Here is a 23,484-nt window from a genome sequence, read left to right on the forward strand (position 1 = left end):
TATCGCACAGCACGCCGTCGATGCGGCTGTTCGTATAATAAATAATACTTGGTGGATTGGCTACAGAGGCACGCCTCTTAAGAGCAGACCATGTTCCTGGCGATGTTCAAGTACAGTGTTTTGATGCTAGCTACATTCACGATCATGTGAGGCTGAAATTGAAGTTAAAATAATGAATGGCATTATCCACACCAGAATAATGATGTGTGGTGGTTGGTTGTACATAGGTATCTTCTAAGAATCGATCGGTCAGTCGGTCGGTTGGTTGGTATCATAAAATGCAAATAGCAAAAAGGCACCGTTTGCCTCCAAATCAGTTTCCCCTCCCCGGTTTCCTCATATCCGTTTTCTTTCGCCTTTTTTTCCCTCCGACCAATATTTCCTCTCTATCTTACCAAGCAACACCACGTTAACCGAGAAACAAGGAGCCCTGCCCCTAGTTTACGTTTTTGGGTATGCTCATCCCCCCCCTTCCCGTCCCCGAACTCCCCACTTCCGTTTTGTGTATACCGGGCTCCAATGGAGAAGCCATCGCCGCCCAAAACTGCCCCCAATGCCCACCGCTCACCTCCCAAGATGCCGTTCCCGTTTTCCGATCCTCCATCTTCCTATATCGATGGCTGTCCCCGTCGCCTCCCACCCAATTGCCAGATCCAGATCAAGTAGGCCGTGCTCCCCTTCTCTGCCCTCCACGCCGGATATTGATATGATATTAAACAAAGTACCTCCCCATTAACCAAGACAATGACTGAAGAAGACCGCCCATTCGTGATCAACCAGCCAGTTGAATCCATCATCAAGATGGTAGTACAACGGCTGGCTGATTTTCTCGGTGGGTATCGCAAAACATAGGCCGAGAAAGCGGGGATGAATCAAAAAGAAGCGGTAAGAATGGTGATGGAAAATGTGATTTCGTTGATTCGTGTTGTTCAGAAAGCAACACCCACGCTCTGCGGCCGGTGTCCGTTTCTGTGCTCGGGAATCTTGAGTCCCGTGATCGTTACACATGTTCCGGTGTCTCCTCCTTCCACTCCCTCCCCGGTCTGCAAACCACTGCCATTAATCACTCCTTCCTCTGTTCCCTGAACTTTGATTTCTTCCGTGGTTCGTGGCGCAGCGGAAAAAGCAGCATTAACAGCAAAGCTAGCCTCATCAGCGCTCAACACCGGAGTCTGCTTGGGCGTTTGCCCGGGCGTCTGGCGCACGGGACTGCTGCCTAGCGACCAAGTGGTGGTGGGCACTTCTTCTTCTTCGGATCGCCAGGAGGAGAGGGAGGAAGCGGATGAGGCTGAGTCGCTCTGGTTGTTCCCCTGCTGCTGCTGTTGTTGCTGGTATTGCTGGTTGCTACCCTGCGACGGAGAAAAACACTGATAATACCCCTCGTTTTCCTTAATCGGCCTCGGAACGTTGGTGATTGAATCCTTGCTTATGCTGTGCTCGTGTCGTTTGCTGTAGCTGTTGCTGTGGTACGTGTCAGTGGGACTGCTGTTGGAGTAGTTGTCGGAGACGGAGCCATTGTTCCCGGGAAAGAGCCAGTTGGAGACGCGGGAGAAGGACTTCTTCTTGCGGAGGGGTGGGCGGAGAACGAGCGGGAGCGGAGGGGCGAGGGGACGATCGAATTCCGATGTGATGATTCTTTGCGGCGGGGCGGGCCCGGTCGAGGTTCGGCTGCGGGACTCGTTTGCCCTTGCCGTCGAGGCTGAAGAAACTGGCCGGTCTCCATTTGCTGCGTGATCGAATCCGTGTTGGCCGTACCAGTGGTGAGCGAAGTTGATCATAGGCGGGTGGGAGTTGAACGCTGCCACCGCCAAAGCAAGGGTGGTTCCGTCCGGTGTGGCACTTCCACCACTCATAGCCGAAAAGGTTCCGGGCCCCTGGGGTTGACTGCTCGAGGGTGCAGTCTTCGGCCTACGCTCGTCGTAGCTAACTCGTTCGGCGAAGGAGGGTGCAGCAGCTGGCATAGCGGGAACATCGAACACGGGCATTGACTCACTCGCTGTTTGTCGTGTGTTAGTGAGCTGGACAGATATTGGAGCACCGTAAATGATCATACCACTATAACCGACAGGACTGCCGGGCCTGCTGCCCTTGTACACACTTTGCCTCTCAACGAGCTCATCGATCTCAGCCTGCAGTTTCTCCTTCTCGAGCATCGCACTGGCTATCCTTTCCAGCATGATATCTGTGCTGGGCGCGGTGTGAGCTCGGGCTCTGGACTTTGGCGGGATTCTTGGTGGGAACTGGCTATTGGTGGACGATTGTTGGACCTGTCCAACTGCATGACGCGAAAGGTGAAACGAGGTGGGATAATCCACATCATTGGGACCCATGGTTGAACTGCTAATGTCCCACTGCGTGATGTTGTTGTTCTCGACAATGTGTGCTGGCGGTGGAGGGGTGATACGAGTTGTGGTCTCATTGTCGTCTCCGACGAAGTGAGGCAGTAATGGGGAAGCTCGGATGCTTAGCTCGATGGGGTGAAACGATGGCGGCCTTGACCTCTTCGGGAGCTGTTGTTGTTGTTCATAGATATGTTGCTGCTGCTGTTCCTGTTGCTGTGGCTGTGGCTGTGTCTGCGGTAGAAGGCATTGTTGTGAAGGGTGGTCACTAGGACTAGGATACTGAAAAGACTCGGAATGTACATGGCGAAAGTTGGTGGGGGCTGATATTTGCGGCCGTTGTCGTGGGCGAGACGATGATCTCGACAACCACCTTGCCCTAGATCTAGAGACGGAACCGCCATGCGAGGACCTAGCCCCTTTGACAGACCTTGACCTTCCCCTCTGACGCTCAAGTGTCTGTTCGAATGACCTTTCATTTGAGAATACAGGTTCGGCATACAAAGGTGGAATGAATGTAGGTTGCTGTTCCCTCTTGATGACGATGGGTTTCTCAGTATCTAAGACCCAGGTTAGTGAGGTGTGATGTATGTTTTTAAAATCTTGACATACTTGAGCTGGACTTATCCCCCCGTCCAAAACATGAGTTCATGGAACGCATCCATGAGGCGCAGGTGTCTGAAAGCATGCTGCCCAGCGTGCTCATTGCTACTAACTAGTAGTAGCGTGGGTGAAGATTATGATAATGAAGGATGGCGGTTAAAAGCGTTCATATAAAAGAGTAGGACGATGTCGAGAAGGAGGTTAAGCCATTGAAGCATCAAAAAGGGCAAGTGAAGAGACCGACGACCAGCGACCAGGTACCCGAGAACCAAGAACAAAGGAAAGAAAACAACAAGCTAGGGCAGCAGCATAACGGTGCAGAGGGGGGAGAAAGAGGGCAGTGAGAGAGCTCCGGCGCGAACGCAGGAGTATCTCATCTTTATCACAGAATTGAGTGGAAGTGAGCGAGTGGCATACAGCAACCGCATATGTATGTACAAGTACTCTTTTTGCACCACCACACGCAGTGGCCCGGGGATGGATGGCATATGGACCACGGCACCCACTCATCATCCACCCATCCATCCCGTACCACACTAATGCTCCATGATGTATTCTGCGGTGGAAGAGGTGCTGTCAAATACATTCACCTTGTCGCTACCCACACACCCAGACATCCTGGAAGGAGCTGGCTCGTGGCTAGCAGCCGGAATACTTCCACTTGGCTGAGATGAGGAAAATTACAGCGTGCCATCTTCAGTTGATGGCTTGGAAGTTGGGAGTAGGGGAGGCGCTGACGGTTCAGTTGCAGCAAGACTCGATGTGATAGGCTGTTGGGTGTTGCTCGTCCAACCAGTTGGCGCTTACAGAACTGGGGTCGTGATGATGTAGCGGATGGCGGCGCTACTTCAGGCTACACACCATGAGGGCTCGTCCACCAGTGGCGTGTCTCCAAAGCTGCCGCACCCAAAAGCAGTGTCTCAGATGTTTCTTGGATACCGAGCATCCCATTCACCATCTTGTGACGGCATTGCCACAGCATTTCCCGAGAGGTCGTTACGTAGGTATTCCACTTGGTCGTGTGCATATTTTGAGGGTTGGAGGGAGAACAAAGGGTGCAACGGCCGCCGACTTGGCGTTGGTGGGAGGGGGGCATCACCATGTTGGTGTTAGTGATGGTTTGGCGGATCCATATCCGGCCCATTGTGACAACTGACACACACATCGTCTTTGTTCTCGAAGGCCTCCAACGAGACAAACAGGACCCAAAACAAGCAACAGATCAAACCAAGACGAAGAGACTAAACCCAAATGTTGGTGAAACATAGTGCAGAAAAGGGAACCCTCGCTCGTGGCTTCAAGAGAAGACCAAGACCACTGGAAGAGGTACCAACAGGGGTATAACAAGGCGAAACAGCCCCGCCGCCGGCTAACTTGCAGTGATCTCCAAAGAGACGCGGTGGACTGGGGTCCTTCTGAGGCTCCCGCGATCTTGGTGGATTTGCCAGGATCCGATCTCTGGGTGCAGTGCAGCTCTGGCCCCTCTGCTCTGCCGTGCCGGTTGTCGTAAAATATAAACAGCAGTGAGCTCCGTCTCTCGAGTCGTGTGCGTATATGAACCCATGAATGCCGTCGGTCCTCTCGAACCGGTGACGGCGCTAGAATGGCCGTGTTTCAAAAAGGGCAGTCTCCAGACCCTTGGGCGGCCCATTGTGTGTCCATCTCGTCGACACGAAAATGATAGGAGCAGAAGTGCTCGTCCGGATGCAAGGGACTGGGTGGCACCACACGGGTAGGGCGTTTCTCCATCAGCGAATGCAAATGATGGATTGGCTTAAAACACCGGAGAGGCAACCCACGAGGTTGAGTGAATTTTCTCTTCTTTTGCTTCCTTCTCTCGGTATGTAGCCATCCAGTGTTGTTATCGTCATACTTCCCATGGCGTCAACAGGTGTGCATGTGTCTTTTCTTTCTTTCTTCGTGTTGTGCTGCTGCGGAAGCGGCGGGGCCGAGGGGCGAACAAAACCACCGTCCAAGCCTCCAAGCCTCAAGCCTCCAGGTATCCAAGCCTCCAACGTCAATTTTCACCTCGGTTTGGGGTGGGGGGCATGGAGAGTGGCCAATATTGACATGGTGATTTTGAGGGCATGAGAAGGTATGAGATCGGTTGTTGGGTTAAGCGCCGAGATGCGTGGATTGCGAAGCACAGACGGGCAATGTCGCTGCTGTGCAGAGACACAAAATATGCGGTGCGAAGATGCGATGGAAGAAACCGTGACTCCAGACTTTCAACGACTTGGAGGGGAAAAGGAAGGCAGTTCGAACCGAGCAAGACCAGCAGATTGCGATGCCCATGAGACACAAGAATGATACAGGCTTCCCGACGCCGACTTTAGCGGAATTGTTCCTCGCAGAGAGATCATTGGTCCTCGTTGAAGCGCGTCAGTTTAATGAGATGTGTGATGGGGTTGAGAGATGGGCGCGTCATGAATCCGAGTTTAATTGAACATGCAGCAGTGATGGATGACTTACCGTCCAAGCCACTTTCTCAGATTCCAAGTTGTGGCTGATACATAACCACCTCTCAGTTTCCATGAGGCTCAACCTTGCTCAGGGTTATAGCCGGAAGTCCCGTTGATTGAGTGCTGCAGGAGCAGACAAAGACCCGAGCCAGGGTTAAACGTGGGATATGCATTGTACAGTCTTGGCCTGAATGTCATTGGGCCATGGCCACGGTATTCAAAGCAAGGGCCACGGGCCTAGCGCTCACAGCTGCCGCAATAGGCCTGGCTGCCACTGGTCGGGATGTGTAAAGTACAGATCGCAGCTTTGCATGGAGGTTTAGTTCCGTCATCCTTTTAGTGCAACGGCATCTTTCTATCAACCACCAAGACACGCAAGGAATTGCTGACCCAGGACTCTCCCGGAACACCACAATTGCCAGCTCCTTTCTACCGAGACGTCGAAATCATCGCAAGAGACAACAGATAGAACTCTTCCGCCATGAATCAGGGTCCTCCTCAACCGGGCCAAGGGCAAATGCCCATGCCGCCTCCTGGCCAGATGCCCTCGCCCGAGCAAATTCAGGCGATCCAGAGACAGCTTGCCATTGATGCCGAGAAGGCTGGCATGACCGTTCCCGAGTTTGTCGAGCAGCTCAAGAGACAACATCAGCAGATGATGATGAGACAGATGCAGATGCAACAGCAGATGCAACAACAGCAACAACAACAAGGAGGAGAAGGAGGAGGAGAGGGAGCATCTCAAGGCGAAGGCGGCCACCAGCACCAGCATCAACATCAACACCCTCACCCTCACCAGCATGGCCCTCCGGCCGGTCAAGCTCGCCCTATTGTTCCCGGCCCTCCTAAGCCCGAAGCTCTCGCTCTCGCCAAGTTCCTCCGCAGCCAGGAGCTCAAGCCCCGTACCGTCATCCTTAATGACGAACGCAAGGACATGTTCAGAGGTGAGCTATATGCCACACCATTGAAACCCCCCAAGTATTCAATTTGCTAACCTGACATGACATCTCCAGTCAAACGTGCCCTCCGTGCCCTCCAGTCTCCCGCCTACGAGAAGGCTCGCAAGAAGAACCCCCTCTTGCCCGAGATCACCGACCGCGCCTCGCTCGAGAACACCTTCAAGCTTTTGCCCATGTCAATGCTTGCCCTGCGCGTCGTCAAGATCGACCCGCACGAGGGCCACGACCACCCGCCCACCAAGAAGCCGCACGGCGGGGGCAAGCGCGTCAAGGGCCTCTGGACGGTGCGGATTGAGCCTCAGCAGGACGCTCAGGACGACATGTACTACGTGTGGTTGTGGGAGGGCAGCCAGATGATGCGTAAGGTGTACGCGGCGCTCGCGCTGCTGGTCATCTTCGCCGTGGTGCTGTACCCGCTGTGGCCTCTCAAGATGCGCCAGGGCGTCTACTACCTCAGCTGGGGCTTCCTGATGTTCTTGGGCCTGTTCTTTGCCATGGCTATCTTCCGCGTTATCCTGTTCTGCATCACGTACTTTGTGCTATCACCGGGTTTCTGGCTGTTCCCGAACCTGTGGGAGGACGTCAGTGTCGTGGAAAGTTTCAAACCTGTCTGGGCTTGGCATGATGTGAGTTTTTTCGTCTTCTCTGTCGCTGAACTAAAAAGTGCTCATACTGACAATTGTGAAGCCCAACCCCAAGAAAGGAAAGAAGAAGAGCAAATCCAAGACTCCTGCCGGAAGTGCCAAGGCCAATGCTGCGTTTGCCGCTACTACCGGTCAACCTGCTCCGGCTACTGCTGTGACCACCGCTACCGACACTCAAGTTGCTACTGCTACACCTACGGCGGCAGCACAGCGAAACTACGTTGCCCCGAAGGTGGAGGAGCTTGGAGACGATGAGTAGGGAGTGTGACTTGGTTAGGAAGTTGTTGTGAGATCTTCCGGGGGGAGGGAGTTCTTTCGTCTCAAACTCATGCCATCGTAATGGCATGACATCCTTGCGGAGGTCTTTTCATCCTTGGAGGATGCGGCAGCGTAAATGGAGATGAGGGAAAACCTGGTCCGAGCGAATGCGTGGGAGAGTCTCTTTGAATGGCGTTGTTTTATTATTATCAATGGTATTTTAACTGAAGGCACGAAAAAATGACAGGAGGTTTCAAATAATGGTCTCGAGGCTGGTTCAACAGTAAATTGCCCCTACAGTGCCGCACTTCTCAACCATAGTTATATACCATGAATATTGTTCATCGCTGAGATTGTAAGCTTCTAATTCTTGGACTGATATCCATTAACTTCTATAAGCACATCCTATCCTATACGTTTCTATAAACGTCTTTACACAAGAAGCTCTATCTTCAATTGCGGGCGCCTTTGCTCCCCTTCCTCCCAAAAAACTCCTTCAATGCCTAGATTCACGCTCATTATAAACACCAAGAGTGCATCCCGTCCAGACACGGTCGTCGCCCATCGCCAACCATATCCCTCCCAATCCATCCATCCCATACAGCCAAAACCAAAACAAAAACCCACAACGCCGCTATATATACACATCCAGAGGGACAAAGTTATAGACAAAAAAAGAAACCCCAAAAAGATGCCATCTGTCTAAGCCAAACCCAACACAACCCTTTACCAAAACCCAATCCAATATGACCACTCAACTCAACCCAACCCAACGCAGCTACTTCTCAGCCGGCGTCGGCGGGAGCAACCCCTCCCTCCTCATCCTCGCCCCCCACGCCTTCGTCTCCTCCATCTCCTTCCTCACAACCTCATTAAACTCCTCCGGGTTATCAATATACAAATGATGCCCAGCTCTTCTAATAACCACCACCTTGGCACTTCCATTCTCCCTCTTCCTTTCTTCTTCCGTTCGCTTGGGATCTAACAAAGCCTGCTCCACCCTCTTCCTGATCTTCTCCTCGGCAGCGTACCCGCCCGCGACGTCCATCCAGTCGTTTTCGCCGTAGAGGAAGATGATGGGGAACCCGGCTTCGCGGAGGGGCGCAGCTGGTGCTCCTTCTGGTGTTTGGGGCTGGGATTGGGAGATGATTTGCCGACCGACTTCCTGGATGCGGTTGATCACGGGACTGCGAGCGAACGCGCCCGGGGCGAGTAAGTAAGGGAGGACGTATTCGCCTGATCCCTTTTGGCGGAAGAGCGAGTAGGAGTAGGTGTGTAAGGCCTCCTTTTCGTCGGGGGGCAGGTGGTTGAAGCGCCGAGAGGTCCAGCCTGATACGAAGCGCGGACCCAAGGGGCCGGTCATGCGCACAATGGAGAAGGGCGAGACGTTGGCGTCCCAGAGCCAGGAAACCCAGCCTGGGATGGGGCGGCGAGGGGGGGCTGTGTCCTTTTTGCCGTTACCGTTGGCGTTGGTGTTGCCGTTACCGGAGGTCTTGCCGGCTGAGTAGTTGGATTTGATCGACGAAGCAACAGCCTTCTTGTCCTTGGAATCAGCCTGGATGAAAGCAGTGTTTGCGCCGCCCTCGGGCGTCTCGCGGTTGACGATACTCTCCTGATCTTGCGTAAACTCGTTGCCATAAGCGGACTCCTCCGGCTCCGGCATCGCCGCGTTAACGGCCCACGGATCCTCGGGAATACCCGCCGGCGAAGCGAGAATCAACTTGTTCAGACGACCGGGGTACTTGAGCGCGTATGAGACGGCGAGGTAGCCACCCAATGAATGGCCCATCAGCGTAAACCGCTCAATCTTGCGAGCCCGTCGCCACTCCTCCAGCGCATCGATGAACCAGGCTTCAGCCTCGCGGATCTTGCCCTGCTGGTCCTTGGCGTGGATCTTGAACGGTGGCCGCGCAGAGTTGCCCATTCCCAACATGTCGAGCGCGTACAGCTTCCAGCCGGGCACGCGGCTGAGCGGCTCGTAGTTCTTGTAGAAGAAGCCGAGACCGGCTCCATAACCGTGGAGCATGACGAGGGTGTCATCGGCTTGTTCGCCTACTCGCTCGATCGAGAATTCGTTCAGGGCTCGGTCTTTGCCGGAGAGGGGGACCATGGTTTGGCGCCATACGCGGTGGCCGAAGGGGTCGGCATTGGCGAGGTCAGAAAGCTGAGAGGCTGTGGAGGCGTTGTCGGCCGTGGCTTCGCGGAGGTAGGGGATGAAAGAGAGGACACTGCGCTCTGCTTGGCGGGATGTTACGCTGGACCACTGCGACAAAAATGTCGTGTTAGAGAGGAACGGTTCTCATCGTAGAAGTTGTAAAACTAAGTGGAACAAAGGATAACATACCCATTGCTGTGCGGCTTCCTTGTACCCAAGAGGAAAGAATGCAGAGCCGGCACCGCGAGACTTTGAATCCTTCTCGGCCTTTGTCTGGGTTGCCCGCGACGAGGGAGGAGGAAGAGTGGTGTCGGAAGCCGACATGGTCGAGGAATTGGTGGTGGTTGTGTTGATGGCTGGTCTTGGTTGACGTCGAAATCGGCGATAGCCGGATTGTGTATAAGTCGGGTCGGGAGAGGACGTCTCGGAAGTGGTAGTAGTAGAGTTGAAGCGCCTAAGGGCGGAGGCGAGCTTCAATCTTTTAGGAAGTGAAATGGCTGTAGGATATGTCTTGAGCATCCTCAAGGCAGCAGGGAGGTTTGCGCGTTGAACGGATGCCCCCCCTTACTAATTGGAAGGATGCTGACACATTTATTATACGTTGTATGTTTCAAGCCAACGATGGCAGAAGTGGCTTTAGGTTGCGAGCGAATGCGCCCGAGCCTATCGCATTACATGGACCATCGGGGAATCGGCATGATTAAGCATGGGCCTAGTCGGTTTAGATAGTGTACATGGTAGAGATCTTATATTGGGCTCTAACATATGGATCTCGATGGCACCAATGACAAGATCTGGACGAACACGATCCGCGGGCGAAACAGACCGCTCTACTTGGCCACTCACCTGACCAGTTCATATGAGAGTTTTGTTGAAGAAGCTGTGGCCAGTTGCAAAGTTCCCGCCTCCCAACGAGGGTAAAATGGTCCGGAGGTTCCATTCACATCATGTCAGCTTTCCCCCAATTCGTTGAGATTGCGGTTGGGGACGGGAATTGGCGACCATTTGTCCGTCCAGTTTTGATTCTTCCAATGATTCAGCCATTGTCATTGTTGTTCATGTTCCCATTTCCATCTCCCAAAAGTCCAGTGCGGTCGATGCGGTTGGGTGCCCGCATTTGCCCGCATTTTGCCTCGGAATTAGCGCGTCCCCAGGGCCCGACACCCCGATCAACCTCCACAGGCCAGCCCACATTGTCTCGATTCAGTGAATCTGAGCATCCCCCTTCCCCAGATCTGAGCCGATGACGTCTCAACAACTTTTTCTGGCTCCGGAACTGGTGATTCGATAAAACCCGTTGCTGCGGCCTATCATGTCAAAGTTTGTTGACACCTGTCTAGAGAATTGTTTTCAGTTGGCCAGCTCTGGCTGATATTTTTTTCTCATTTATTCTGAGCTTCCATTGGAGAGAAGACAGGTTGCCTTTTAGACCCTTCCACTTTGAAAGGAGTGCTCTTCAGAAGCTGCATTGTTTGCATGTGAGAATGTGAAGTTGCGAGCCAAAAGCCCACCCAACAACAGGAGTTCTCCACTTCTTCTGGGTACCCAAGCGCTACTTTATAATGGTAGCAATTGTCAGCCTTGAAAAAGTAGCTTGAAAGTACTTGACCACCTGCAGCAATGACGTCCCCTTTTTTTCTGGTTTTCTGGATTCCTTCTCCTCAACATCCAGATACTCCACGGTTCGGCTTCTCATGACGGGAACCATTTTCCGTATAAACCAAATGAACAATTACAGCTTATAAAGGCCCCCTTTCAACATCACTATCAAAGTATAGCCGCCTAAGTGGTGCGTGCAGTGGTCTGAGGCGGTCAAGACAAACCCCTAGAAAACAGGTGACGCAGTGTCCGGCTCCTTCCAAAAACACGCCTAAAAGAAGGAAAGGATTCCCAAGGTAGCGGTCAACTAGCCAGAAGCCCGTTCGTTCTAGCACTTCTCAACAGATTCCAGACGGTCCATTTTATCCTTATTCTCGACAGGCATCACACATTTTCCATTCAGACCAAACAAACACCACACAAGAGTCGCACAAGGCTGACACCGGCCGAACGAGTCCACGCATTGCTACCTCGACGCATCCGTGACAGTCGACAGGGGCTTCCCGCGGACACCCGAACGCGCATTGCGCAAAACCCTTCCCGCTTTTGACTCCGATACCTACATCGAACAAGTCAAGTCCGACCACCGACAACCATACCGCTTTGGGCAGACATGCTGCCGTGACACTTTGAATTAGACGACTGCCGATAATAATACACCTAATCCTCCGATTCCGTGCGGCCGGGCTGACGACCAACCGAACCCCCTTCCCTCGGATACCGAGCCAGTACCTCTACTGCGCGCATCCCTTGCGCTGCCCCCCGACCGACGAGTTACCGTCCGGGACACATACACAAAAGCAGGGAACACACACACGACCACGGTCACGGTCACGGTCACGGTCACAACCATGGCGGACGCACTCGACTCCATCGTCAAGGGTGCGCCCATGGCCCAAGACCTGCCTCACCTCAACAACCTCAACAGGGCCATCAGCGGCACCACCCCGATTGCCTCGTCGAATGCGCCCTCGACACCCACCAAGGGCAGCCACAGTGGCATTGCCAGCAGCGACCCGCTCAGCCACACGCCCTCGTCGCCGTCCATGATCTATTTGAACCTGCTCATCCTCGAAGCCTCTTTGCGGGCCCAATACCTGGAGCTGCGCGCCCGCCGCCGGCACCACACTTTTTTTCTAGCCCTTCTGGGCCTTTGGACGGCCGGGTTCGGGTACGCTCTTTTCCTGGCTCCGCGCGAGGACGGCAGTGGCGTGGGTGGCAGTGTTTACTGGGTCGTCGAGACGAGCGAGAAGGTCTGCTTCCTGGGCGGCATCATGACGGGCGTGCTGGTCTGGGCCACGGGCATCTGGGAGCGCGGCGTGCGCTGGCCCCGCCGCTGGCTGACGGTTAGCAACCGCGGCCTGCGCGGGTTCAACTGCAAGGTGGTTCTGATGAAGAGACCGTGGTGGAAGGAGGCGCTGGGCACAATCGGCTGGTTCTTGACGTACGGCTTGTTCTCGAACGCAACGTCGAGCTATCGCTATGTGGAGCCGGCTATTTTGAAGGAGGTCGATCGGGAGTTGGGATTGAGTGGGCATGGACACCCGACGTTGCCGGTTGTGAACGTGAGCAGCCACGACATGGAGAAGGGAGGACACGAAGAGGATGTGAGCCCCGGAGGCGACTACGTCAAGCTGCTGCTGCTGGCGAAGCCGTTTAGTCCTACGTTCAGGGAGAACTGGGAGTTGTACAGGAGCGAGTATTGGGAGAAGGAGAACGAGCGGCGCGCGCTGTTGAGGGCCAAGCTCAAGGAACGCGATCGTAAGCTGCGCAAGCAGACTGGCGGCTGGTTCTGGTGGCTTCCCTGGCGACGGACCGCGGTGTCGAAGATTCACCACCATCATCATCATCATCATCACGGCAGCTCCGTGTCCGAAAAGGCACTCCATCCTCGCGCCGCGGCCGTGTCGAGTGAACACAGGCGTACTAGAAGTAGCAGCACGAGGAGGGGAAGCATGAACGGAAGTGCTTTGCGCAGCACGACACCGACGCCGTCGCCAAGGGGCGAGCTTGACGAGCCTGGACTGACGAGAAAGGGAAGCTCTTCGCTCACGCCGGAGAAGGCCAGGAGAAAGAAGACCTTGGCTCCTCCTGGTTCGGCAACGAAGACGAGGCCGAAGGTCGAATCCAGGTCCGTGACGCCGGAGAACCCCTCGCCGTTGGCCAAGGAGAGCAGCGTGGGGCCCGATGGTATGAACCTATAAGACAAGGCGCAACTTATAGATGGAGGGATATTGAGTACTTGCGGGCAAGAAAGACGCCGACGACAAAGTTCATTGAGAGTCTACGATCTACGGGACCACGAAGCAACGTGTATTATGCAGCCTGGCGATGTTATCTGTAATGGTGTGGTGTATTTTTTTGGTGCGAGTATGGTTAGATAGAAGAAAAGCCGAGTGTGAACCTGGCGGATTCTTTTACCGGGCATATTTATACGACGTCTTTCTGATCACCATTTCCGGTGTATTTATTTCTCTGTTTCTCCTTGCTACTCCTGCGATCATGACGAGATGGAGAGCGTCTCTGGATGATTTGTCAAGTCCAGGCTAAGTGAGACCTTCAAAGGTTCCCATTTCAGGGGCACCAACATCTGGGTGCCCGGACTGGTGCCCACTGGCGGGGGAGCTGCGGGCCTGGCCGTTGAATTGGCCAGGCTGCAGGGTCTACAGTGCAGCCAATTGCATGCGGTTGGGGCATTCCCCTCTTCGTCTCCGCCTGCATGTTTGGAGGGTGTTTGTTTGTTAGTTAACAAGAGGAAAGCGTGATTCGTAAGTTGAATTGTTAAGAAAGGATCTTAGCAGTCAAACCTTTACTTACCATGTTCATCTTGTCTTTTCTTCATTCACAACTCACCTCCTTCACGCTTCCTTCTCCTGACCTGTGAACAGAATGAGATGGAAAGTGCTTCATTCAGGTGAATGACATCAACTACTCGCGGGTCGGAAACCGTCTACCTGCTCGCATATTCTTCTTTCCACTCTCTGCCAAAGACCGCCTAGCGCCTGCCACGTTCTTAGTACAAATACAGTGGTACTTTTTCTAGGCATCGACCTCCACGATCCACTCGCCTTTTACACCTTCCTAACAACTCGGACAAAGTCAACACAATTTGGACGATTTCAACTTTGAACTCACTTCCGTTGAACTCTCAGTCTGGCCGCAACTACCAGAGCTCAGCACCACTTCCACTCATTCTTGAGCCTAGTCTGCAGGTTACCGAATTCTTCCCAGTCGAGCTAATTTGTCCTCACTTCGCGAGCCGAGGTCCTCCTTGTCGACGTCATCCCAACACAAGAGCTGACTTAGCCGTCACTCAATATTAATAAACAACAACAAGAAACCACGTCCAGTTCTTGTCCCAGAGCTCTTCGAATAAACAAGACATTTCTCACCACTATCTCAAGCCCAATCCCCGCCTCAAAACACCAAAATGGAAAATCCACACGCTCCTCACACGCCCTCCCCCGGCTCCCTGGAGCACACCTCCTTCACCCGCGCCTTCCCCTACGACACCTGCCCGCCCTCGCCTCCAACAGTTGACATCCCCGCCTCGCGGTGCATGGGCCGCATTTCTGTCACCATCACCCCCTCCCCGCGCAACTTGGACCCATCCCTCTTCGACTTGGACTCCGATTATACCTCGATAATCACCCACGGCGGTGCACCGCAGGAAGCCGAGGACCAGGCTTCGAGCTGGGAGTACTCGTCCCGTCGGTCGGCGCAACCGGTTATTGATCCGAGCCTGTGGTTAGGTCCGTTGAGCGTGGTGAGGGATAAGGCGTGGATGGAGAAAGAAGGGATGACGATGGTGGTGGTGGTTAGGGATTCGCTCATGGGACTTACGGGGTTGATGGGGAAAATGGGACTTGGGGGAGGACAGGGACAACAACCACAACAACAGCATCAACAGCAAAATAAGCCGGACGGGGTTCCAAAGACCATTCCTACGTTAGGACCGGCGGCCAAGAAAGTCTGCGAGGATCTGGGCGTGGAAGTCGAGGCGGTGGGAGTTAGCAACCTACAAGAGCTGATCAGGGAATTCCCTCGCCTCAACGAGAAGATGGCCCGCCACCTGATCTCGGTACACAAGCGGAGTTCCGGCACCCAGCAGGGCAAAGTGTTGGTATGTTGCGAGACAGGCAACGAGCGCTCAGCCGCAGTGGTGGTGGCCTACCTGGTCGAAGTCTGGGGCTGTGAGCTAGTCCACGCGCTCCGGTTCGTGCTTTACCGCCGCTTCTGCGTGGCCTGGGACGACGACACGCGGCGCTATCTCAAGAACTACGAGGACATTCTGATGGCCAAGAGGATGCGGTGGCAGGGCCAGGAGGCCAACAAGAAAGATGCCGGCCTCGCTACGAACGAGACGAGGACGCTCAAGCTGAAGAGACAGTTGGCAACTGTGGGCTTCTTGGATGGGGATGATGATAGTGATCTCGAGGAAGATGCTGAGATGTCTGCCGCCGCTGATAGCTACTCATCGGAAGAGGCGAGGAGGGAAATTGCACGCCAGGCAAGGGAATATCAGCAGGGAAGAGGACCAGGAAGGAGGAACCACAGGAACTTTGCGCCGTTTGTGGAGAGGCTTCCGCAAGGACGCATAAATAACAACAACGGGACCGGGGGTGGCGAGGGAGGCAGGACATGCTAAGTCGTCAGTCTATAGCATAATGGCTTCTACGACGGAGCGGGTGATCAGAGAGAGGTAAGAGTTGAAGATGGAATGGCATATCGATCGCGAGGCATGACATAAGGGGTTGAACAAATTTAGTGCTCAGCTAGGGAACAGTACGTACGTTATTTACCTACCTACCCCTTTTACCTTGTTGTTCTTGTTATTGTTCTCTGCTTTTGCCCATTGCTCATTTAAGCGGGTTGAGATAACAGTTAGTAACTATCTACATACCTACCTTATCTATCCTTCATACCCAATCAAACAATGTTCTGTCATATTTCATTCAGGACGAGAAGAAGATGATCGTTGGGGGTGACGGTGAAAACAAAAAAGGTCCAAAATTCAACTTGATAAATCAAATGTTGATACGGACAGTAATATAAAGTTCCATATCCACACAGGAATATACGAAGTGCCATTTGCGCATACTGTAATCTCATGATCGATCTTAGAGTGGGCTCCGAATATGACCCGTTCCCGTCCTCGTCAATTCCGAAAGCAAGTCTATCGAACATATCCTCCTCTTCGAAGCAGAACTGACATGCCCCCCATTACATGGCATCGTCCCAACAACACCGGTCCTATCATTGAACCATGGAAACACTTGGAATCACGGCGCAATTGCGGGAGTGCCAGACATTAGATGAAAATCTCACGATAACCGATCAAAATGAACCTTGACGGTCTGGAGATTCCGATAACGGCCCGTCATGAAATACTTCTGTCGCGTCCATTCACTTGCATACGTCGTCTCCTCTGACACCGTGTCGCGTCTGCAACGACCGACGAACTCCCGTCTTCACACGTGCTTCCTACTCCATGAACCTTCAACAAGCATCAACACTCTCCAGCATTCGCCTTTCTTGCTATCCGTCTCAACAACCTGTCGCTAGCAAAGGTCGCGTGGGGTTTACAGTCCCAGGTCTGAAACGGCGCGCTTCTTATCTACTCGATTAAGAAGGCAAACGGAACCAGAAGACACGATATACGAGCGACAACTTAACGGACTTTATTCTAGCGACTGCTTGTTCAAGAACCTTTTAACCTTGATACCCCTTCACCGAATTTCGGCGCCTTCACTGCTTTCAGCTCCCTCTTCCATACCTAGCAAAGATCTGGCTTGCTCGACAAAGGTTAGTCCGTCTTCCACCTTTCTACAGACCAGACCAGCAACCAGAACAAAACAACACAAAACAAAACAGAAATAAGCACATCCAGCTGACAGCTTTGTGGGCAGACAACAGGGACAGCTTGCTCTCGTTCGCGAATGAATAACCGTCTCCTGTTCTCCGGCAAAGGATCAACAAAAGAGTACCTGAACTGTCACCTTCAACCCGTCAACAGTCGCGTCCTGGCAACTCTCACAAGGCGAACAACTACTCTCCTTTCACCACCACCACGACAAACAAACGTGTACCACCAACTACCCTTAAAAAACGGACAACAACTTCTTCGTACCTCCCTCCAACCCAGCATCACCAACACCAACACCAACAACAGCAACAACCAAAATGGCCTCCTCCAGACCCCAGCGCACCCGCCGGCCACCCGTATACTACGGCTACAAGCAAGAGGAAGACACATACACCGAGTTCCGACCTCCCTCGCCTCCCAGAAAGCCCATCGACACCCGCCCGCCCTTCGACCCCGACCTCGTCGACAAATGCGCCTTCCCCTCTCTCGACCCCGTCACGCACGTCGGGCCGGGGCCGAGCGAGGTGTACAAAGTCCGGCGGCAACTTCGCGAACAACGAGAAATCCCGAAGATGATGGAGTACGAGGCTTGGTACCATGAGCGTATTGAAAAGTTGAAGCTGAGGAAGCGGGTGGTGGGGAGGAGGGATATTAGCCCGTTTCCCTGCGACTGCTGTCATAGACCTTCTAGAAGGGAGAGGGATAGGAATAGGGAGAGGGCGATGGCGAGGTCGCTCGGTTTGAGCGTCGACGTTTGTCGCCATGTTGACAATAAGGAGAAAAGGGAAAGGTGGGAGAAGAGTCGGGAGATGGAATTTGAGTGGGACGTTGGATCGTCTTTCTCTGAGGGAGAGGAGGAGGGGGAGGAGGAGGGACAAGAAGAGGACAGACAAGAAGGGGAGGTGGAGGAGGAGAAAATTCAGCAAAGGGACATGGGAGGCAAGAAGGTCAGACTGTTGCTAGTCGCGAGGAACGTGAATTACAGGAATCAGATCGAGGCGGTGGCTGCTGTCGAGAGGGCTAGGAGTCGCACCGCTCAGAGTTCGGCGGCCCTAAACCACCAGGGGCGGACTGTGAGTCCCGCACTGCCTCTGGCTTCAGCGGCATTGGCAATTGCAACTGCTGCGGCGGCAGGGGAGAATCAAAGAGATTCCGATGGGGATACGGTTATGGGCGGCGGCGGTGGTGGGAGTTTACCTCTCTCAACCAGACAACTTGTCGAGTCTCTCCCCAAAGCGCGGTGGACATCCACGATAGAAAGGCGGCCAAGGAGTCCGCGACGACGGCCAACAGCAGCAGAAAAAGGCAAAGGGAAAGAGGTTTTGCCTACAAGGGAGGAGGAGGTTTCCAAGACTCAGAGCACGATGGATCCTAGACTGATGCCTGAAGAGTTCGACGGGTACTTTCATGGTATCGATCCCTTTCAAGATGTCAATCCCTGGGGGGTTGGGAATTCTACAGTCCAGGTAATTCTTGAAAAAACCGAATCGTCTATGGAAATTCGTTGTCAGCTAATCCAGATCTCTCTCTTGGGCAGATACTGAATACATCTTGCGTAGCGACTGCCGACTGGACCTCTGTGCCTGCCAACATCCAATACCTCATCACTTACCTCCTAACAGTCATCCATGAACCGCCGTACTCCTTCGGGCAGATGTGCAGGCTGCTGTCCCTCTCTTCCGACGACATCATATCTCTCTTGTGTTTGATCAACCAAGAAACCCGCAAGATGATCATCCTCAATAACCTCAACAAGCAGCTGGCCGCAGTCACGTCAATCCATGCAGTCCGCAATGCTCTGGACCGCATCAAGCCGGAAGGTCTATTCACCGACTCCGTATCTCCCGAACGTATCCGCCAGGGTCAAGCATTCCTGCGCTGCCTGGGTCTGCACGAAGTGGCAGAGTGGTTGACTGAATACATGGGAGTCAGCAACACATGGTACGACGACGCAACTCTGTATTTTATCAAAATCAATGGGCGACTGCTGAGCGGGGATATACTAGCTGAAGTAGCCGGTGAGGTGTTGGGAAGCATCTGGAAAGAGGAGCAAGAAAGGACGAACAGCATCGAGAAGGCCAGAAGAGCAGAAGCAGGAAAAGTGTCGATGCGACCGCCACCGCCTGGTCTGGTGAATCCCTCAGTTTTGGAACTTCCACTTGCGCACAGAAGCGCTGGCAATGACAAGGTCCTGACTGTCCAAGAGACGAAACAGGCGACAGGACGGCTTGCTGAATTGGGTCTGCTGGTCCCGGTGTCAGGCCACTATACGGTTAGTCTGAATGGGGAATCCGTGCATTTAGAGGAGGGCCTGCAAGCGCGGCAAATATGGAATCAGGAGCTGGATGCTGTGCGACAGGCTCAAAGGCAAAGACAACAGCAACAAGCAATGGCACCTCCACCTAGGCCGGCACCGAGGAGTAGAGTTAACCAGGAAGCTACACCAGCCGAAGAGCCAAAGTCTCCTAATTCGCGAACGAACGATCACTTGCTGTCCATCGGCATCGATCTTTCCCTTCACAAACCACCACCGGTCGAGACAGGATTACCCACCCTCGAAGCAAGAACCGCTGCATTTCTGGCACTGCCAGCCAGCAAGGACCTACTTGACGCCATGGACAAGGAAGATCTTGCTAAGGATGAGGAGGAAGTAACCCCCGCCCCCGGTTCACGAGGTGTCAGTGAGGCTCGTACCTTACGAAGTAACAGTGTGTACAGTTCTCGATACCCCAGCGAGGCACCTCCCGGTGTGCCAGTCGCGACTACGAGAACAACCAGGGGGAATCGACAAGCGAGCACCGTTCCTGCTAACCCTCCTCCTCGGTCTCCTAGGGCTGCGCCAGCCGCTACTGCCACTGCTAGAACCGCTAGAGGTAATCGACAGGCGAGTATCGCTCCTGCTGATCCTCAGCATCCTAGGGCGGCGCCAGCTGCTACTTCGACTGCTAGAACAACCAGAGGTAATCGACAAGCGAGCACGGTTCCTGCCACCCCTCCTCCTCAGCCTTCTAGTGCGGCGCGTGGAGTATCTCGGAGGCGGCAGGAAGAAGCAAGTACCTCTAGAGAAGGGGCTCCAGGGCAGCCCGTAGGGGAGAGAGCTCAGAATGCCAGGGAGAGAAAGAATCCTCGACAGCAAGTGAAGAACCCAACACCTGCGACGCAAACAGCACAGGAACAACCAAGGCAGGTACAAGTTCATACAGAGGCAGGAGTGCCGAGTAGCACCCCTCACGATGCTCTTACTGGAAGTGGAAGTGGAAGCTCCAGACCAGTCCCAAAAGCAGCGACGACCGTTCAAAGAGGAGAAGAGGCAAGACCAGTAGCAGCCGCAGTTGCAACTCCGTCTCCCGCGCCCGAAACTCCGGTTTCCAGTTCGCAAAAGAAGACAAGAATTGTTCTCAAAGTCGGAGGTTGGCGAGTGGTCAGCCAATCCCACATCGCTTCTACGGATATTAATACTGCTACTCCACGAACAGAGCCGTCAGTGGTGCACCCTACCAGTCCACCTACCCTTGGGCGGAACTTCACCGAACCTACTACGAGACGTCATCGCGATGCATCACAAGAAAGAGGCGCTACTCGTGAAGCCCCGTCGCCCGGCAACTTCAATCACTCATTGCCGACACGCCGGACTCTTTTTGGAACAGCCCGGGAAGAGCAGCATTCATCGTATCCGACTTCAGGGACACTGAGTGCGTCGAATCGTAACCAAGGACGGGTTCCAACACCGCCTTTGGGGATCTTTCGGCCTCCTCCGAGGAATACTCGCCGTCAGGACCAGCGGCAAATGCCTCCACCGGCCGGCTTGCCAAATCGCGCTTTAACAGAATCTGGATCTCGTCGTCAAACAAGCTTGGTCCCTTCTGGTCCTTCACCGTCTGTCACCCCTGCGACGATACCACCTGCCCAAGTAATTTCTCCGCAAGTTCCCTCTCAGCCTGTAGCTAGCAGAGAAAGCCAACTGACCATGCGCGGGAGAGCAACCGGAGAAGAGGGTAATAGGCGCGCCAGTAGGAGCCGAACTCACGCCGAGGAACAAAGAGGAATCGGTTCTTAAATTTGGACATGATGGAATGGCTGGGTCCGCCTTCGACCTTACCTCAAGGCCAGTTTATCTCCCCATGATCCCTCACAGCTGTTGCGGAAAATTCGTCAAGCATATGGTCATCGAAGAAATGCTTCGTTCTTGCTTCAAATTCATTGAGCTTTCTCTTTCCATCAATCAGCTCAAGCTTTTGGGCAAATCAAAGGACAAGCACGACCTCAATGATCTCGATTGCAATATGGGCCTTAGTACTGAATTCAAAATCCCTCCAGCCATGATTTAACAAGGATTAAGTCTTTGGAGGCACTCAGTTGCTCCTGATCATTATTACATAGTTTTGATGAACCTCGTACTCATGATCTTTGCTTCATATCCCATCTTAATGCTAGTGCTAATAGTAGACTATTAGTCTTAGTTGCAAAACAAAAAATCAAGGAAGTTCAATCCTTTCCACTAATTTCCCGCCGCTTATCTCGTGCCTTTCTGTTCCCGATCCCATTTCCTGTGGCTTTTCCGGGCTGTAAAGCTCACCCTTGTTCGTAGCCGACTGGCTATACAACTCTTCCACCTTGACCTTTGATTTTCCCTTGTGCTCTGATACCAAAACGGGAGTGGGTTCATCAGCATCAGTATCAGCGGCTGCCCCTTTTCTTCCTTTCTTCTATCTTGCTCTCCAAAAGAAGAAGAAACAGATGACGGGCAATTGCGACTACTGCTACTCCTGCTCCAGCGCCTATCCCGGCCAAGGCGGTGGGGTTTAGACTTGTTCCTGAGTTTGACTCCTCCTTGCTTATCGGTCCAGCCGAGTTTGTTTGCGTTTGTGTGCCCGTAGTTGTGGCTGTGGCTCCTTGGCCCAAAGAAGAAGTTGATGATGATGCGGTCGGTGAAGAAACTGTCGACAATATTGTTGAAGTTGTGGAGCCCGCACCAGTGTCGGTACCTTCGGTAACCACGCCTGTAAGGCTGAATATCAGGGCAGGTCCATCTCGGTGACGATTGACATATTTGAATGGGACGTCCTCCGATGCTACAATGCTGGCGTACACTAGATCTCCCTTAGTGCGGCCACCTAACCTCATCGTACAAATCGTGACGTTGAAACCTTCCGGGATGTCAAAATACAGCTGAACAGGACGTGTTCCGTTGAAGGTTGGGATGGAATGATCGTTCAATGCTGGATTGAGTAACAGGTTGAACGTCAGTAAGTGGCATGAGCAGAAATTCATTTTAAACATGATTCGGATACTGTCCAGATCTTGACAATCATCATCCCTACTAAACAGACGAGAGGAGAGTGTTTGATCCAACTCAAGAAGATGAAGAAGCAAAACTTACGCCATGTCAAATTTTCTCCTCCGCTCTGTTTGGTGTCGTTGTAGCAAAATACGTCAAGATGTGCCTCGTGGAACGAACTGAGATAAGTTACCACCACGGTATCTCCACGGTAGAAGATTTCCGGCTCATGGTTCCCAGTCTTTAGTTTCGGGTACAGAATGCTGGCAAACCAATCCTCGACGTATTCGTCGTTGTAGTCCTTTTGTCTTGCAACGTGTTTGTAGGTATAGGGGAGGCGACTTCGTTCGATGGCCTTATCATCTTCTGGTAAAGGCTTATTCTTGTTATTATTGACCGAGAGAACGGACGCCGTGGTGTCAATGGTGGATCCAAGACTTGACACAACTTGAAGTAGAAGCAGCACCACCAGAAGTAGTAATATTGTCGCTGGGCCGAGGGACGTCGGTCGGGACTTCATCTTGAAAATTTTACTCGTGACGCAGAGAATACAACACTCTCAAGGTAAACCAAAGAGAATGGGACAAGACTCAAGAGAACAGAGCAAAAAGGACGGGAGGAAGAAAGAAGAAGAGCACGACCAGGGAGCAGAGGAGAGTAGGTAGAGTTATTTGTAAAAGAAATCCCCGAACCGAGACTGACAGAAAATATAGAACTGCCAGCAACCCAGCCAGCCCTTCTTCATTCACGCTGCAGAGTTTGGGCATGTAGTGTCCCACCAACCAAACTCACTCATCCAGTCGTCGACAAGTATCAACTCAACTGTAATCCAGCCAGCGGCACCTTATAGTCGTGGTAGGTAGGATTCCCACAGCGCGCACTCAACTCAACGGGTTTTCGCATTGTTTGAGAACCTATCAACCAGAGAAAACAAACTAGAAGTCCTCCAGTTTACGCTCTACCCACCTCACCTGGCCAGTCTTAACTCGCTCGAATCATGGTGTTCTGAATGGATCTTGCACCCAACAAAACTCAGGGGTAGAGGTGAAAAGGCTCAAACTCAAACTCAAACTCTCAAAAATTAGGTAGCCGCCTCGCCGCCCAACTTGCAGACTCGCGCGGATGGAGAGAGCATCGTGAGCCTATCATGTTGAACGCTAGCACTACTTTGGGAAGGGAGGTAGAGACGGGAGTGGTGAACGCCTCGCAGGAGCAGTGGAAGTCACAGGATCTGTAACGGTGTTGGTGGTTGATGCTTGCGTTTGGCACAGTGTGGTAATTTTTGTGGGAGGAGGACAGGTGGTGGTGGTTGGTTGGCAAG

The 23,484-nt window shown here is 53.2% G+C and overlaps 8 protein-coding genes across 8 annotated transcripts; 5 read left to right on the forward strand and 3 right to left on the reverse strand.

Moving 5' to 3' along the window:
* Nucleotides 1–158: 158 nt before the first annotated feature.
* Nucleotides 159–3,456, reverse strand: SMAC4_01014 (uncharacterized protein). Its single transcript, XM_066089530.1, has 2 exons — nucleotides 2,952–3,456; nucleotides 159–2,899 (listed from the first exon to the last, which is right to left on the reverse strand). Exons 1-2 carry the CDS (start codon nucleotides 3,043–3,045, stop codon nucleotides 930–932), a joined length of 2,064 nt encoding a protein of 687 aa, XP_065946571.1. The 5' UTR covers nucleotides 3,046–3,456; the 3' UTR covers nucleotides 159–929.
* A 2,312-nt stretch (nucleotides 3,457–5,768) lies between these two features.
* On the forward strand, nucleotides 5,769–7,614 carry SMAC4_01015 (uncharacterized protein). The gene is made up of 3 exons (XM_003350076.2): nucleotides 5,769–6,348; nucleotides 6,418–6,989; nucleotides 7,051–7,614. Exons 1-3 carry the CDS (start codon nucleotides 5,886–5,888, stop codon nucleotides 7,264–7,266), a joined length of 1,251 nt encoding a protein of 416 aa, XP_003350124.1. The 5' UTR covers nucleotides 5,769–5,885; the 3' UTR covers nucleotides 7,267–7,614.
* A 19-nt stretch (nucleotides 7,615–7,633) lies between these two features.
* Nucleotides 7,634–9,977, reverse strand: SMAC4_01016 (uncharacterized protein). Its single transcript, XM_024655160.2, has 2 exons — nucleotides 9,610–9,977; nucleotides 7,634–9,528 (listed from the first exon to the last, which is right to left on the reverse strand). The coding sequence occupies exons 1-2, from the start codon at nucleotides 9,937–9,939 to the stop codon at nucleotides 8,044–8,046; spliced, it is 1,815 nt and encodes a 604-aa protein (XP_024511078.1). The 5' UTR covers nucleotides 9,940–9,977; the 3' UTR covers nucleotides 7,634–8,043.
* Nucleotides 9,978–11,566: 1,589 nt separating this feature from the next.
* On the forward strand, nucleotides 11,567–13,349 carry SMAC4_01017 (uncharacterized protein). Its single transcript, XM_003350078.2, has one exon. It carries the CDS (start codon nucleotides 11,871–11,873, stop codon nucleotides 13,221–13,223), a length of 1,353 nt encoding a protein of 450 aa, XP_003350126.1. The 5' UTR covers nucleotides 11,567–11,870; the 3' UTR covers nucleotides 13,224–13,349.
* Nucleotides 13,350–14,109: 760 nt separating this feature from the next.
* On the forward strand, nucleotides 14,110–16,065 carry SMAC4_01018 (uncharacterized protein). Its single transcript, XM_003350079.2, has one exon. It carries the CDS (start codon nucleotides 14,450–14,452, stop codon nucleotides 15,665–15,667), a length of 1,218 nt encoding a protein of 405 aa, XP_003350127.1. The 5' UTR covers nucleotides 14,110–14,449; the 3' UTR covers nucleotides 15,668–16,065.
* A 1,137-nt stretch (nucleotides 16,066–17,202) lies between these two features.
* Nucleotides 17,203–18,429, forward strand: SMAC4_01019 (uncharacterized protein; the record flags this gene model as incomplete). The annotated part of the gene is made up of 1 exon (XM_003350080.2): nucleotides 17,203–18,429. The coding sequence occupies one exon, from the start codon at nucleotides 17,203–17,205 to the stop codon at nucleotides 18,427–18,429; it is 1,227 nt and encodes a 408-aa protein (XP_003350128.2).
* A 185-nt stretch (nucleotides 18,430–18,614) lies between these two features.
* On the forward strand, nucleotides 18,615–21,102 carry SMAC4_01020 (uncharacterized protein; the record flags this gene model as incomplete). Its single annotated transcript, XM_003350081.2, has 1 exon — nucleotides 18,615–21,102. The coding sequence occupies one exon, from the start codon at nucleotides 18,615–18,617 to the stop codon at nucleotides 20,940–20,942; it is 2,328 nt and encodes a 775-aa protein (XP_003350129.1). The 3' UTR covers nucleotides 20,943–21,102.
* A 91-nt stretch (nucleotides 21,103–21,193) lies between these two features.
* Nucleotides 21,194–23,159, reverse strand: SMAC4_01021 (uncharacterized protein). Its single transcript, XM_066089531.1, has 2 exons — nucleotides 22,266–23,159; nucleotides 21,194–22,104 (listed from the first exon to the last, which is right to left on the reverse strand). The coding sequence occupies exons 1-2, from the start codon at nucleotides 22,681–22,683 to the stop codon at nucleotides 21,563–21,565; spliced, it is 960 nt and encodes a 319-aa protein (XP_065946572.1). The 5' UTR covers nucleotides 22,684–23,159; the 3' UTR covers nucleotides 21,194–21,562.
* Nucleotides 23,160–23,484: the final 325 nt, after the last annotated feature.

The sequence above is a fragment of the Sordaria macrospora genome, chromosome 3 (genome assembly GCF_033870435.1).
Source record: "Sordaria macrospora chromosome 3, complete sequence".
Classification (NCBI taxonomy): domain Eukaryota; kingdom Fungi; phylum Ascomycota; class Sordariomycetes; order Sordariales; family Sordariaceae; genus Sordaria; species Sordaria macrospora.

Coding starts and splice junctions, on each gene's coding strand:
- SMAC4_01014 (XM_066089530.1), bottom strand. CDS start 3,045: ATGAGCACGCTGGGCAGCATGCTTTCAGACACCTGCGCCTCATGGATG. Junction 2,900..2,951: donor GGGGGATAAGTCCAGCTCAA/GTATGTCAAGAT, acceptor CCTGGGTCTTAG/ATACTGAGAAACCCATCGTC.
- SMAC4_01015 (XM_003350076.2), top strand. CDS start 5,886: ATGAATCAGGGTCCTCCTCAACCGGGCCAAGGGCAAATGCCCATGCCG. Junction 6,349..6,417: donor ACGCAAGGACATGTTCAGAG/GTGAGCTATATG, acceptor TGACATCTCCAG/TCAAACGTGCCCTCCGTGCC. Junction 6,990..7,050: donor CTGTCTGGGCTTGGCATGAT/GTGAGTTTTTTC, acceptor ACAATTGTGAAG/CCCAACCCCAAGAAAGGAAA.
- SMAC4_01016 (XM_024655160.2), bottom strand. CDS start 9,939: ATGCTCAAGACATATCCTACAGCCATTTCACTTCCTAAAAGATTGAAG. Junction 9,529..9,609: donor AGGAAGCCGCACAGCAATGG/GTATGTTATCCT, acceptor TTTTTGTCGCAG/TGGTCCAGCGTAACATCCCG.
- SMAC4_01017 (XM_003350078.2), top strand. CDS start 11,871: ATGGCGGACGCACTCGACTCCATCGTCAAGGGTGCGCCCATGGCCCAA.
- SMAC4_01018 (XM_003350079.2), top strand. CDS start 14,450: ATGGAAAATCCACACGCTCCTCACACGCCCTCCCCCGGCTCCCTGGAG.
- SMAC4_01021 (XM_066089531.1), bottom strand. CDS start 22,683: ATGAAGTCCCGACCGACGTCCCTCGGCCCAGCGACAATATTACTACTT. Junction 22,105..22,265: donor AGGAGAAAATTTGACATGGC/GTAAGTTTTGCT, acceptor TACTCAATCCAG/CATTGAACGATCATTCCATC.